Here is a 14,079-nt window from a genome sequence, read left to right as displayed (position 1 = left end):
AATTTGGCAGGTCCCCCCACCCCCAGAACTTCTACTCTAATTGTCTTTTCCTTTTTATGTTTCTGCAAAGAGTTCTAGACACGGCCCTAGCCACATTCTGATTACTAAGTATGCATTGAAGAGAGCCACAACAGGAGGAAGTAAATACACAGTATATATATAATCTTCAGAAATGGGAGGGAGAGGCATGGATGGTGGTTTTTTAAAAAATTAAACACAAGTGTAGTATGGAAGAGCAGTGGTGAGGTTAGGAGAACCGCCCCTCATTCCCAAAAGATGATTTTGCTGTATGTTCGAATCCTGAATGTAATCACAGCCTTTTGTAGAAGTTTTTTTTTGAAAAAAATAAACGCTACTGGATTTTCTTGTAGCCCAGTACTGCAGCTATTGTGTTCTGTGAATCTCTGGGATTTGTTACTTATTTTTCCTGTGTGTGTTGACCTTCTGTTTTCAGCTCTGCAGCCATTTGCAATCATGTTTTCGAAACTTGCACATCCAAGACTGTCTGCTGTTCTCCATCGTGGTATTCATGCTTCGGTGAGTTCAGCCACGTCTGTTGCGACTAAGAAAACGGTCCAGCGCCCACCGTCATCTGACTACATATTTGAGCGGGAGGGCAAGTATGGTGCGCATAACTACCACCCGCTCCCTGTGGCTCTTGAAAGAGGAAAAGGTAACGAATTCTATTCCAACACATTTCCTGACAGTAGTGATCTAAGAATCACGGGGTTACCTAGAACTTACGTAATCCACTTTCCTAGGGTGAGCTGCGTTTGTGCAGCCCCTCTCTTGCCACCACACATCACTGCTATAACAGAGGCATTTCCTTGGGTGGAAAGAAATGCATTATAGCTGCTGCACATGTGAATACTGTCTCCTCTTCTGCAAGTCTGAGTATGTGCCTGCTGTCCTAAGGGGTGGGGGAGAGAGAAAATACTGGCAGCAGCCACAGCTATGTTCCCCAGCTAGGAAGTGCAGCATTATGCTTGATTTCTGGGCCTCTCATACCAGGAGCTAGAGAAGAAGTAATCTTGTAGGTGGTTCCAGTAGAAGAAGGCAGCAAGCCAGAGGGGGAGAAGGCTGGGGAGGGATAAACACTTGGCATCTATGTGAGCAATCTGCTGTTTTCTTGAGGATATGTTTTTTTTTTTTTAACACCTCTTAGCTTGAAGTCAGCAACTAGTTTTACCAGCAGGCCACTGTAAATGTGCGTTCAGGATAGAAGGGCCACGTGTGTTCTCCCAGTGTTGCTTGACGATAAATCCAAGCATTGCTTCCTGCTCCTTTTGCTTCCTGAAATGGTACGTGATGGGAACAGCAGTGTGTTAGTGAGGGAACATTCTTGTATAAAACTAGCCAAAAAAATAGCTTTCTGTCAGACTCCTAGTTCTTTTCTCTTTCCAGCCCATCTGCTAAAGACTCAGGGAGATGGGGACAATGCTGTAAAGATTTGAGGTTATGTTTGTGTGTGACATGTTCCTTATCCTTGGTGTCTGTATGTCCCAAGTGCCTCCTTCTCTTATTCCTTGCCCTTGTGAAAGACTTGGCTTTATTTTTTTCATTTGGCTGTAACTGAGCCAGAATAAATAATGAAACTCATTAAACTAAATGTGAAAATTAGGAACATGATTACAGTTGCTGAAGCTTTTTATGCCTTTAGGACAGCGTTGGTTTGCAGAGTAATTCACGAAGACAAGCAATGTGACTTTGCTCCCTCTCAAGTTTCTGTTGGAAAAAGTACTGGCTCCTTAATTTTCTGTTTCTTGCTGGGCTGTCTGGGATAGTATTTGTTTGTCACACATGTATCCCATTCAGAGGTTTTCCGCAACTCAAGTTACCTTGGTAAAACTTTAACGTGACCTGAGAATGCATCTTTAGTGTTACTTTAATCAGAAGATCAAATAGTGTCGAAGTCTAATAGTTTTCATGTTACGTAATTTTGTGATGCTGGATTAAAGCTAGCAGTAAAAACGTAAGCATCTGGGAACTATTTACGGGTCAGCTCTTTTATTTGTTTACAACTGCAAATTAACTCCATGGAGTAATATGATCTCTGAACATGTTTGGGATCTTGATAAGAGTGTAGCACAAAACAATGTCCAACTTCATCAAGTGCTTTCCTGAGCACAAGTAAAACAGCTTTGTCTTGGCATCTTACCATCTGCAAAGACTCATTAGTTGAAGAAAAAGAAAACCGCTTTGTAACCTTCTGTTCACCTTGGACCTTTTAAAATATACAGACTTCCAATTGTTTCGTGCTGTTGGCCTGAGAGGAACTTCCCTCCTTTAAGCCTAATATTTACCCATGATTATTAGTGAACCACAGGTAGACTTGGGCAAAAGTTGCATGCTTGATAGTGTGAGTAACAAATTGAAGGGGAAAAACCTGCTCCTCTTCTGCGTGGAGGCTGTTGGCTTCCTGCAATTTTGGAACAAATCTTGCTCCTCTGTTTCTGAGCACCAACTCTTGCATTCTGATTGTTTTTGAAGCTGGTAGACTTAACTTGTATCTTTGAGGAGCTGTGACTGGAATTCAAGTTTTGTATCTCTATCTAGCCCTGACCTGGATAGCCCAGACTAGCCTGATTTTGACAGATCTCAGAAGCTAAGCAGGGTCAGCCCTAGTTAATATTTGGACGGGGAACCTCTGAGAAATACCAGGGTCGTGACGCCAAGGCTGGCAGTGGCAAACCACCTCTGAAACATCTCTTGCCTTGAAAACCCTACAGGGTCGCGATAAGTCAGCTGTGACTTGATGGAACACAAAAAATCTCTATCAAATCACTGTTATCGTTACTTGCCAAAGTTAGCATAGAAGGCTTTGTGTGTTCGTCATGAGCAGATTTCTGTTGGCCAGAAGTGTGATATCTGGCCAGTGCTAACTAGAAACATAACAATAGCAGTTCATTTCATGTGGCAAAGGTCCCCCTAGCTAAAATGTAGCAGTCCAGCCATTTCCAAGGGCACAGGATGACTTTTTTTATGCCCAGTTTGAATCTGAAAATGTAATTGAGTCTCAGCACTACCCAATGTTTGATTGCTTTCCCACTAAAAATCCCTCGAGGAAGTGGAAAGACGTGTACTTGTATCATTCTGCCTTAAGTTGTATTAAAGCAGCTGCTTCATTTGTGAAGTGGTGTTTTTGTTTGTTGACCAAAGTTTATTCCTAAGTTTTTATTTTTGTCAGTTGAAGACATTGATGACTCGAGTCATCTTGCGCCTGTAATTTACAGAATAGCTATTCTAATTTGTTTTTGTTTTATATCTCATTGTACCACTTTTTTAGGCATTTATGTATGGGACGTAGAAGGCAGAAGATACTTCGACTTTTTAAGTGCTTACAGTGCTGTCAATCAAGGTCATTGTCACCCAAAGATTGTGGCAGCATTGAAATCACAGTCTGAGAAACTTACCCTTACCTCAAGAGCATTTTACAACGATGTGCTTGGCGAATATGAGGAGTATGTCACTAAAATGTTCAACTACAACAAAGTGCTTCCAATGAACACAGGTAACATATTCTAAAAAGCATGTGAATGAAAACCTTTGTAACTCCTAAGTGGAATGCTATAGAAGAAAGTTGTAGATCCCTGAAATTTCGAATAGCTTCCCAAGTGTTCTGATATCTGCTGGGCCTATTCTGAGTGAATGTATTATAAATTAAGTATATAGGTGTAGCTTTAGCTTGCTCGCTCACACTTTCCCTGGGAAGCAAAAGGGCGGGCAGAATTGAAGTTCTCCTAGGAAATGATGGTGCTTTTTTGCTTCCCCTTTGCCAGTGCCCTAGGGTAGGCTCTTCCCAGCCCTCTTTCTCAAGAGCAGTGTACTTTTCTCACTGCTTGTACATAATGTGTGGTCTCTGCTTTGTAATTTGATAGTAACAAGTTTCTTTTCCACAACCCCCATTTCTTTCTTTTGGTTTAGGTGTGGAGGCTGGAGAAACGGCATGTAAGCTGGCTCGTAAGTGGGCATATACTGTAAAAGGAATTCCAAAATATAAGGCAAAGATGATTTTTGCAGGTATGTTACAATTTAATATGGTGAGCACTTGATGTAGGTAAGACAGAAATAATAGAACGTGTGGATTATGAAATCCAAAGACTGGGGTCTGCCAGATAATGGGATAGGTGTGATTTTTGTTGACTCTACCTTTTGGATACTACCATGCATGCTCCTCCCCACCTCCCCCGACACCTTGTGCCCCACTTGTAACATTTTTGGGAAGCTTAGTGGGCATTTTTGGGATGCTTAGTAGGGAAGTTCTGTTCCACTGGTGAACTTTATATTCAGCCCACTGTATCCAAAAATCCAAACAAACTAAGGATGCAGTTGATTAAAGATTTATTTCCCTTTTATGAAAGCTGAAACATGAGGTATTATCAGTGCCTTCTGTTGCTTGAAGGGACTTTGTTCTGCTGGAGCATTTTCACTTTGCTCAGCTTCCGACAGCTGGGGAGTATTACTTTCTGTACACATGCACTACTAAATTATTAGTTCATGTTGATTTTGTTTGGTACCATAAAGAAACTTCTACTAAGAGGCAAACGATACTATTATAACGAGATCTACATTCTTCTAAGCATGTTCCTTTCAATGGACTTAGAAGGATGTGATTCTGCTGAGAATTGCACTGAACAGCAGCTTTTTGGGTGGTGAAGGTGATAAGTTATGGTTGCAACCCTGAAAACACTTTATAGGGAATAAAATAGTGCTGCCAAGTTGCAACCAACTTGTGGTGACCCTGCAAGGATCTTTAAGGCAAAAGACGAGTAGTAGTGGTTTGCCGTTGCCTTCCTTTGCATGGCAACCCTGGTCTTTAGTAGTCTCCCATCCAAATTCATAGCAAGGCTGATCCTGCTTAGCTTTTGAGCTCTGGCTTATCTGGGCTATTCAGACTGCTAGGAGCCATTAAACTCAGCAACAAGTCGCATATTGTCAACATGCTCAGAGTTGCTCTGTACATCTTTCACCTTTCTCCCTACATGTTCTTAGCATCGCTTGACAGCATGTTATATCTTCTCAGGCTTAAGAAGCTTGTTGCACAGAATGTACTCATTTACAACTGCTGCTGAAGGCTGCTGTTAGACACTTGGCGTACAAGTTTGGCATAGTTAAACAATAATCCCTAATTAGTTCTGCCTTTGCAGCTAAATTGATGACCTTAACGTTAAATGTGGTTTAAAGTCCAGAGGTAAGCTTGTAAAAGCAATTAGACAGATGGGTCAAAGGGATGGAAGTCTTAAATTGATTTTCAATTACTTGTTCAGATAAGCTAGTTGAGAAATGTGTGTAAACGCAATCCTTTCCCACAGTATTTTTGCGTTATAAGGTACCTGACCAATATTTGGCAGTGATTGGCCTAAGATAACAGTACCATTTTCTCTACCTCTTTAAAATACATGGCGTCTCCTAACCTCTTTGGATTGTTGAGCTAGCCAAGCTGCATAACACAACTGGTCGGTTTTCCTTGATTGATTATATGTACAAGTTTTTTTAAGTGTTTGTCCTGTATCTCTCCTGCCAGCTGGCAACTTTTGGGGAAGAACGTTATCTGCTATCTCGAGTTCTACAGATCCTTCCAGCTATGATGGGTTTGGACCATTCATGCCAGGTTTTGAAGTCATTCCATACAATGACTTGCCAGCTCTTGAGGTACTTTTCTGTTTTTCATTCTTTGAAAGTAACCCAGCAGCTCTTCAGACAACTTTACATGTGTTGCCTTTACGCCAAAGTATTGTATTCAGTGTGCTGTTCTTCTCCTGTGCTTTCTTTCTGTTTTATATAAATACAAAACCTATGCTTCTTTCTATATTTGCCACAGCTAAATGGAGTAATTTTGCTCTGTCAGTCAGATAAATGTTATGCTTTTAAAGCTAGATTCCTAGATTTACACAATGAAAGCTATAACATCATTGTATATGGGATATTTAAAATGCAGAACAAAACAGCTGTAAAAGCACTAATCCCTATTTGGTAATTGACTAATCCCTACTTGATAAGTATGGGGTAGTCATCAGAAACATGATAGGGCTAAGTGTATTTGAATAATGGGCGCTGACTGTAGTTATATGCTTGGGTTTTTTGTTCTGTCTTCTAGTAATGACAGTTTGCTGAATGGTGGTTTTTCTAGTAATTGTCCTCCAATTTAGAGCACAGGTTTGGTTCTGCTTAATTCAGGCACTAAAAATGAGAGCTGGTGAACAGAATGTAGGCCTGTGATCTGAGTTCACATCCATACTTGGTCATTAATTCACTCTCTGGTCAAAGACAAGTCACCTTCTGTCAGTATCTTTTTGTCTTGCCAAATGGGCATGCTGATGAACGCTTTTGAATGAATAACTATTCGAAAGGTACTTGGCACATTTAGCATTCATGCCTCTGAGCATCACGAGTCTATGAGGATCTGTTGCTTTCTTCAGAGCGCAGAGTGAAAAGCACATTTGTAGCTCTTATGATGATAAAGAGAAGCTTGAAATGTTTTCTGATGAATATCTTAGCTGTCTGAGTGAGATAACGGGTAATATACGTCTCTCTTGTCCTTAAATTTTTCTGCAGCTCATTCACCCCCCCCACCTTCACAAGTATTTACACAGCTCTCGATCCCCCCTTCCATTCCTGATAATTCTTTTCATATTGGAGGCAGAGGAGGGGCTGTGGGAGTGTTGAAAATGCTTAATTTTTATGACTAGTAGAGCACCATTCCATTTCTAGTGTATTGCCAAAGATAGTAAGGGTAGTATGGAAAAGAAGTAAGGATGAAATGTTCCTTGCAGTTGTTCCAATCTTGCTCCTTAAATTGAGCCAGTGTGTGAGGAACAGCAGTATTGAACACTTGCAAATCTGTGCCAAAGGTATTGCTTTTGAGCATCTTCTAACTAATGCATTTTTTGCAGCAACTAACTAATTAAATGGCTTTTGTGTCATGGTACTGAGAATATTAATCCCCCCCCACCAATTCTCCCCACTGATCTGTCAGGGAAATGCCAGTCCATGCTTGTGGGGTTCAGACTTAAGTGTTACCTTCAGCGGCTCATGTTAAAAATTATTATGGTGTGAAGTCAGTGACCTGGCCTGTTAGAGGTTAAGGGATGAAATGTGATTTGGATTGTTGCCAGGTCTAGCTGCATTTCTCCATAACTGACTCGTTTTCTGTTTGTAATAATTTGTTCTTTAGCGTGCACTTCAGGATCCAAATGTAGCAGCTTTCATGGTTGAACCAATTCAAGGTGAAGCTGGTGTGGTTGTTCCTGATAACGGTTACCTAACAGGTGTGCGAGAGCTTTGCACAAAGCACAATGTAAGTAATTCACTGCAATAAAGGCAAATATGTACACTCTAAAGAATGGCCAAGTGCAGTGCTAACTAGTGCAGTGGGTTTCTTTTAGCTCAAAGATTGTAACCCATTGATGTTTTCATACATTGAAGATGCATGTTGGTATTTCTTGATATTGCTGGTTGACACTTAAGTGTTGTTCTCCCCCCCCATGTCTTAGTTGCATATCATCTAATATGTGTGTGTGTGTAAAGTGCTTTCAAGTCATAGCTGACTTATGGCGACCCCAGGAAGGGGCTTTCAAGGCAAGCAAGAAGCAGAGGTGGTTTGCCATTGCCTTCTTCTGCAGAGTCTTCCTTGCTGGACTCCCTTCCAAGTACTGACCCTGCTTAGCTTCCGGGATATGGTGATATCGGGCTATATCCTGCCGCCTTCTCTCACATCATCTAATATACAGCTTCTTAAATCTTCCAAAGATCCAGCAGCAAGTGGTGCTGATTTTTAGGGGCAATTGATGTTCTCATTTTCTCGCCAGTGACTTCAGCTTGGTCCTGGGTGAATACTTTTCTGTAAGGTGAGCCTTTGCTCAACCCAGCTATCTGAATAGTTCTGTGTCTGTCTGGAAAAGCAGTAAAGTGGTTGGAACACACTATGTGTACCTTGAAGCTTGGACTTCAGCCCCCTGTGTGCACAACTAGCATATTGTCTTAAATTTTTTAAAGTCTGTTTCTAGGTCAGTTGTCAGAAGAGTTGTGTTATCTTGTAGAGCAGTGGTGGATTTTACTGTGCAACATTTTTATGGTAGCCTGTCTGCTTCAAAGTGTGCTTGGAATTTGCTGCTCAGAAGCTCGGATGAAAATAAATATGGTTCAGGGATGTGACCAAGAGAGCTATGTATAGTAGAGCATTGGAGAGTGTGTCCCAGTTTAAAAAGACAGCAACTACTACTAATGGCAACTTTGCTCATTGCCTGAGAATCTATTTTTGAAATTAATTTTCTTTCCTTTATATTGTAAGTTTCTGGAATCCTTGTCGTATTAATGTACAGTAGATTGAGGGGAAATTCAAGAAAGCAGTCTAATAAGGCAAGGAATTGCTCTTAGAAAAATGCTAAGCCCCTGGGTTTGCATGTAAAATACTGTTAAACAGAAGGAAACAATCTCTCTGTGCTGTTGAAGCTATCCACCCCCCCCACTATCATTTATGTGTAACCCAGAAGGGCAGAGATGTAGCTGAATCCTTGTCTTCGAGACAAAATGGATTTAAATGCTAGAGTTGTTTGTTTGCTTGAAAAGTTGGGGTGGGCTTAACATTTCAATGATGCATTGCCTGTCGAAGGATTAGCATTTTTATATCTTGACCCTTTTAAAATAGGTTCTGTTTATTGCGGATGAAATTCAGACTGGGCTAGCTAGAACTGGGAAAATGCTGGCCGTTGATCATGAAAATGTGAGACCTGATCTGGTCCTGCTTGGAAAGGCCTTGTCTGGAGGTGTTTATCCCGTAAGTAACGCTTTTAAACCCTGCTAACCTATTCCGAATATATTAACGTTCTCAACAAACCAAGTACAAAATTGATTTATGGAAGGGTCGTTGACAAAGTGGAGGGAGGCTGTGTGCCAGCATTCATATTATTAGAATAGGGCAGAGCTTTCTCATTCTACCTGCAGAAAAGATATACACATTTTGGGATATTTCCATTATCAATGGCAGACTTGTTTCTATTCTAATACTTTCCATACTGCTTTTTAGATGTTTATGAGCTGCAGGGCTTCTGCTTCATTGAGTATATCATAGGAAGCAACTCTGGAATAATGATGTGCCTTGTAATAGCCTTTCTGGTGTTCTAGAAGGACATGAATAATTATTATAGTCTATTAAAGGTAAAGGTAATCCCCTGTGCAAGCTCCAGATCATTACTGACCCATGGGGTGATGTCACATCCCGACGTTTACTAGGCAGACTCTGTTTATGGGGTGGTTTGCCAGTGCCTTCCCCAGTCATCTACACTTTACCCCCAGCAAGCTGGGTACTCATTTTACCGGCCTCGGAAGGATGGAAGACTGAGTCAACCTTGAGCCGTCTACCTGAAACTGACTTCCATTGTGATTGAACTCGGGCTGTGAGCAGAGCTTTGACTGCAGTACTGCAGTTTACCACTCTGCGCCACGGGGCTCACTATTATAGTCTATTACAGCTGTAGAATTAGGAAATATGCAGTAAATCTACTAGTCTCATTCACTGGGAGCATATCCTGTACCATAGGATGCCTTGGTGGATGCTTAACATGTCCTATACTTCAACTGGAGATGCTTTGATGCAGAATAACTGCAATCTCTGGTCCCGTGCCTCTGCATCTGTTAGTCTTGTGCGGATATAAGCTGAACTGGTTAGTAGTAACTGTGGAGCCTTGAACTCATCATGGACCTGTTCAGACCTTAAATGTCCAGGTTAAGGCCCTCTCTCTCCCTCTCTCTCCCTCCCTCTCTCCCTGGAAAGCAGGAGTTGTGTCACACTTCCTGGAAGACCTTTGTTCACAGTCCAAAACATTTTGTGCATGGTCTGAAATCTATTACGATGGTTTTGGCAGTGTGTCTGTCTCAAACACTGTGCACATATGATAAGCTTTCCACAGGATTTTAGGTTGTTTTCTCTGTATGCCATCTTGAAGCCTTGTGGATGGAAATGTCTTGCCTTGTCCTGGCTTTCCACTGAGTGACAGCTGGTCTCCTTGGCTGCAGAATTCTGTTCCTTTAATCAAGGCAGTGGGAGTTCTCTCTCATACTACTTTTAGGCATACGTTTACATATTTAAAAGTGTGTGCCTAAATTGCTTTGCATTTGTAAATGTGAAAATGGGATAAGACACATTCCCATGAGGAAGGAGTGTTTGGCTGCAGCTCTTGTTAAGCATATACGCCAGGGGTCTCAAACATAAGGCCCAAGCGCCTGGATCTGGCCCCTTGAGAGCTCTTTCCTGGCCCGCCAGCCAGCCGAGGCGGCTGCCTTCTCCCACTCTCAATCTGGGCTGGGGAGGCATGGACCGGCCTGACTAAGTGACATTTATGTCATATCTGTCCCTCGTAATAATTGAGTTCGTCACCCCTGATATACACAATAGCAGATTTTGGGTTTGCCTCTGCATATTGTGCTAAATGGCCATGAAATCTTCATGAATAGCTTTGGTACTCGATAATGTTATATACTTACAAATATTGCAAAATAAAAATAAAATATCAGCTTCTCTAGTGTTAACTGATGTGAGATTTTGCATTTTTAATGTTGTGGATGGGGGAAGAAACAAGTAGTGTGGAATTTCTTTGCAAGTGGGTTCCAGAAGGCATAGGTGTATATGCGGCTTCCACTGCAGGAAGTTTGAGCTGCAGGGTTCTTAACTGAGCCCGTTGAAATCAAGAGGAAGTGTCATCTACCCAAGAACAATTTTGTTCAGTTGCCTTGTGCTATAAGCTGGGTTAATACCAAAGAACAAAGGGGGAAGAGTCTGGTGCATGCCTGTTTTTTACAGCTTACTTTGGACGAGAACATTCATTTCTACTTGAGATTGACTCTTAACTGCATTTGCTTGAAAGTGAGATCAATGTGTCTCAGCCCCAAGGAAATCTCTTTAGCATTGGGATGCTTGAGTTATCAAGGTTGTTTGCATGCATTGGCTGAAACAGCTTTGACATAGGGAAATTCTTGCTGAATAGGTTAAATACAACAGCCAACCCTTTTGTACATTGGAACTCCCTTTTCCTTTTTTCAGCTGAGTCAGAAATTTTAAATGGTGAATGCATAATACGTATAGTAAAAGGGACATCACATCCACAGACACCGCTATCTTTGAACCGTTTAGTTAAGGCACAGTGCTGAGGGATTTTGAAATAGTTTAGGATACTTCCTTTTGGCTCTGTATAGCAATAGTAGTGTTAGGTTGCAAGTATACTACATGCTTGTGATCTTGTATATCACAAGCACTCACAGACTATGGGCGCTTTCACACGTGTTGAAAAACGCACTTTCAATCCTCTTTCAATGCACTTTAATGATTGTTTTCAGGTGGATTTTTCCGTTTTACACAGTAAAATCCAGTTGCAAGGTGCATTGCAAGCTCATTTGTGCAGGATGTGTGAAAGCGCCCTATGTTTCATTTTACAATCTCCTTTGTGGTCAAGCAGAACTATGTTACCCTTATGTGGTTTGAGTGCAACATTTCTGTTCATAGGTTTCTGCTGTACTGTGTGACGACGAAGTGATGCTCACCATTAAGCCCGGTGAGCATGGCTCCACGTACGGAGGGAACCCACTGGCGTGTCGGGTGGCCATAGCAGCACTGGAGGTATGTAAGCTGTAGCTAAGGCCTCCGAAAATTGAAGCGTGATTGTGCTAACAAGGCTGCTAAGTTTAACTGGAGGGTTGCGTTTTCAGAGACAAGCTGACTTCCCTAAACTTACCCTTTTCTCTGAAATAAAATATGATGCAAACCGCTAGCTCATCCTGGTGAGCAACCACAGTCTGTTCTAGATAAGAGCCAGTAGAAGATATATGCTGGTTTTCTCTACCTTTTAAGGAGAATCAAATTGGCGTACGAGCTCTAAGAGAACTGAGACTAGCCCAAGGTACACCCAGTTGGCTTCATGTGGAGGAGTGGGGATACCAACCCGGTTTACAAGGTTAGAGTCCACCGCTCTTAACCTCTACACTGCGCTGGCTTTCAGGAGGTGCACTGTGGTTGCTAGAATGATGGACTGTTGGACAAGGGATGTCCTAGTTTGAATCTGTCCTCTGCTGTGATGCTAACTGAGTGACTGTTGGCTAGGCATAGCTGTCATCCTAACCTATCTCACAGGTTACTAAGAATAAATGTTTGATTGGGGGGCGGCTACTGGGTTCTGCCCTGAGCTCCTTAGAAGGAGAAAAGGTTTAAAATGTAATTCTCAGTATGATGTTGTGTTTTCAATAGTTGTTTTCCCACGTGCTTGTTTGCTGTTAGAACTGCACAATAAGTGTCCTGCTTCTTGATAAGCCTACGTATTGTTGATCTTGTGTGGAGCCATACTAAATGTCATACTTGCTCCATTAAGATTCTTCGGTGTTCAAACTTTATCTCAAACCTCTTTAGGTAATTGAAGAAGAAGAATTAGTAAAAAATGCAGAAACCGTGGGTAATATATTAAGGAATGAACTTATGAAGACCCCATCAGATATTGTGACGTGTGTCCGCGGGAGAGGATTATTAAATGCGATTGTTATCCGTGAAACTAAAGGTAAAGCTAATGATGCTGGGGTGGGGAGCTAGCCCTCCTGGATTCTTTCTCTTCTTCCCTAATGCACACTTTTTAAAAAACGGCCCAGTACAGAAAGGAGGAGCAACCTGTCTCTAGAGAAGGGACTGACCAACCGCACCGGACCTTGAACTGAGTATATTCTGGGTAAAAGCTTCAGATAGCTCTGAGCAGAAACTGCAGTTGAAGGCTTGTGGCAAAAGCCTGAATCCTACTTCCCAGGATAAAATTGCCTAGAGTACTTGATATATGTCTCCCCCAGAAGAGTTCCTAAGATTAGCAATTTTATGTGCTGCATGCAGACTTTGAATTAAGCCTGTCTAAAATGTGGGAGCACTGCTGCCCCCTGTGGCCACAGTTCCAAGGTGCTGAAAAGTCTGTTTAATGTCAGCTTTGAAGATTCCCCCGATGGGGGTGGGGGGTGGGGAAGCTGACCCTGCCTGCTTTCGTGTTATCTTATTATACTTACATTGACTCCAGAATAAACTTAAAACTCGTTGTTTCTTACTTTAAGACTTTGATGCCTGGAAAGTGTGCCTGCGGCTCCGTGACAACGGGCTTTTGGCCAAGCCGACGCATGGTGACATAATCAGATTGGCCCCTCCGTTGGTGATAAAGGAGGATGAAATCAGAGAATGCATCGAAATCATCCACAAAACAATCTTGTCTTTCTGAAACCACATGTTCAAAGCATGCCTTTGAGTTGAATCTATAGTGTTCTTGCAACAAGTGACGCTCTGGAGTCCCCTATTAATATTTTTTTCCCTCCTTTTAAGATTCTAAAATTGAATAATTTAAACTTTTTTTATGATGAACCTAAGGAAAAGCAAATGACTGTTCTTAAATATACTTTCTGTATACTTTGGTAAATTTGTTGGCTTTCATTTGAAGATCAATGAACTTTTTTCTATGAATGTCACCCAAAGCTTTAAGTATAAATGGTTTAACGTACCAAATGCTAGCATCCTAAAGAAGATTAACAAATAATCATCTTTGGCTTTTTTAAAAAGTCCTTTGGTGCTGCATAAAGACTGAAGTCTTGATGTTGGTGCTAATGGTTTGTCCTGTCAGGAAATCCTAGGTTGTAATATGAAGCTATTGACAATGGTAGAATCTTACTCTTTTCAGAAAGGTGCATCTGTTTGTGATGGTTACCAAACTGGAATGAATTGGTTGGTGTTGTAAAAAGACATATCAATTTAGTGGCATACTGGCATTGATTCTAGATGGTACAGCTTGATCTGGAAGACAAAACCTGTCTGTAAAACAAAAACTATTCTAGAGTTGTTTTCTGTTTTGTTTTCATTGAAGGATATTCTGTAGAATCTTGTTAATACAACTAAAAATAGCAACCCTAACATGTCATTCATAGCCTTCTTTCAGAAGATTGTTCATAATGAAAACTTGTAACAGTTTATAGCTTTCTTTTGCTTCCCAGAGGATTTTTAAAGTGACTTTCTATACTGTCTATCCTTGAAGACGTCTTGGCATCTGCTTTTTCTTGGGTAGTCACTATCCCTCT

At 41.4% G+C, this 14,079-nt stretch overlaps 1 protein-coding gene across 1 annotated transcript; it reads left to right on the top strand.

Moving 5' to 3' along the window:
* The first annotated feature begins 472 nt into the window (after positions 1-472).
* On the top strand, positions 473-13,311 carry OAT (ornithine aminotransferase). The gene is made up of 9 exons (XM_056849510.1): positions 473-673; positions 3,287-3,511; positions 3,925-4,020; positions 5,525-5,652; positions 7,175-7,297; positions 8,648-8,776; positions 11,498-11,611; positions 12,395-12,539; positions 13,072-13,311. The coding sequence occupies exons 1-9, from the start codon at positions 475-477 to the stop codon at positions 13,230-13,232; spliced, it is 1,320 nt and encodes a 439-aa protein (XP_056705488.1). The 5' UTR covers positions 473-474; the 3' UTR covers positions 13,233-13,311.
* The last annotated feature ends 768 nt before the right edge of the window (positions 13,312-14,079 follow it).

The sequence above is a fragment of the Euleptes europaea genome, chromosome 5, assembly GCF_029931775.1.
Source record: "Euleptes europaea isolate rEulEur1 chromosome 5, rEulEur1.hap1, whole genome shotgun sequence".
Classification (NCBI taxonomy): domain Eukaryota; kingdom Metazoa; phylum Chordata; class Lepidosauria; order Squamata; family Sphaerodactylidae; genus Euleptes; species Euleptes europaea.
Note: the sequence above shows the minus strand (reverse complement) of the source record. Positions and strands in the feature narration are given on the sequence as shown.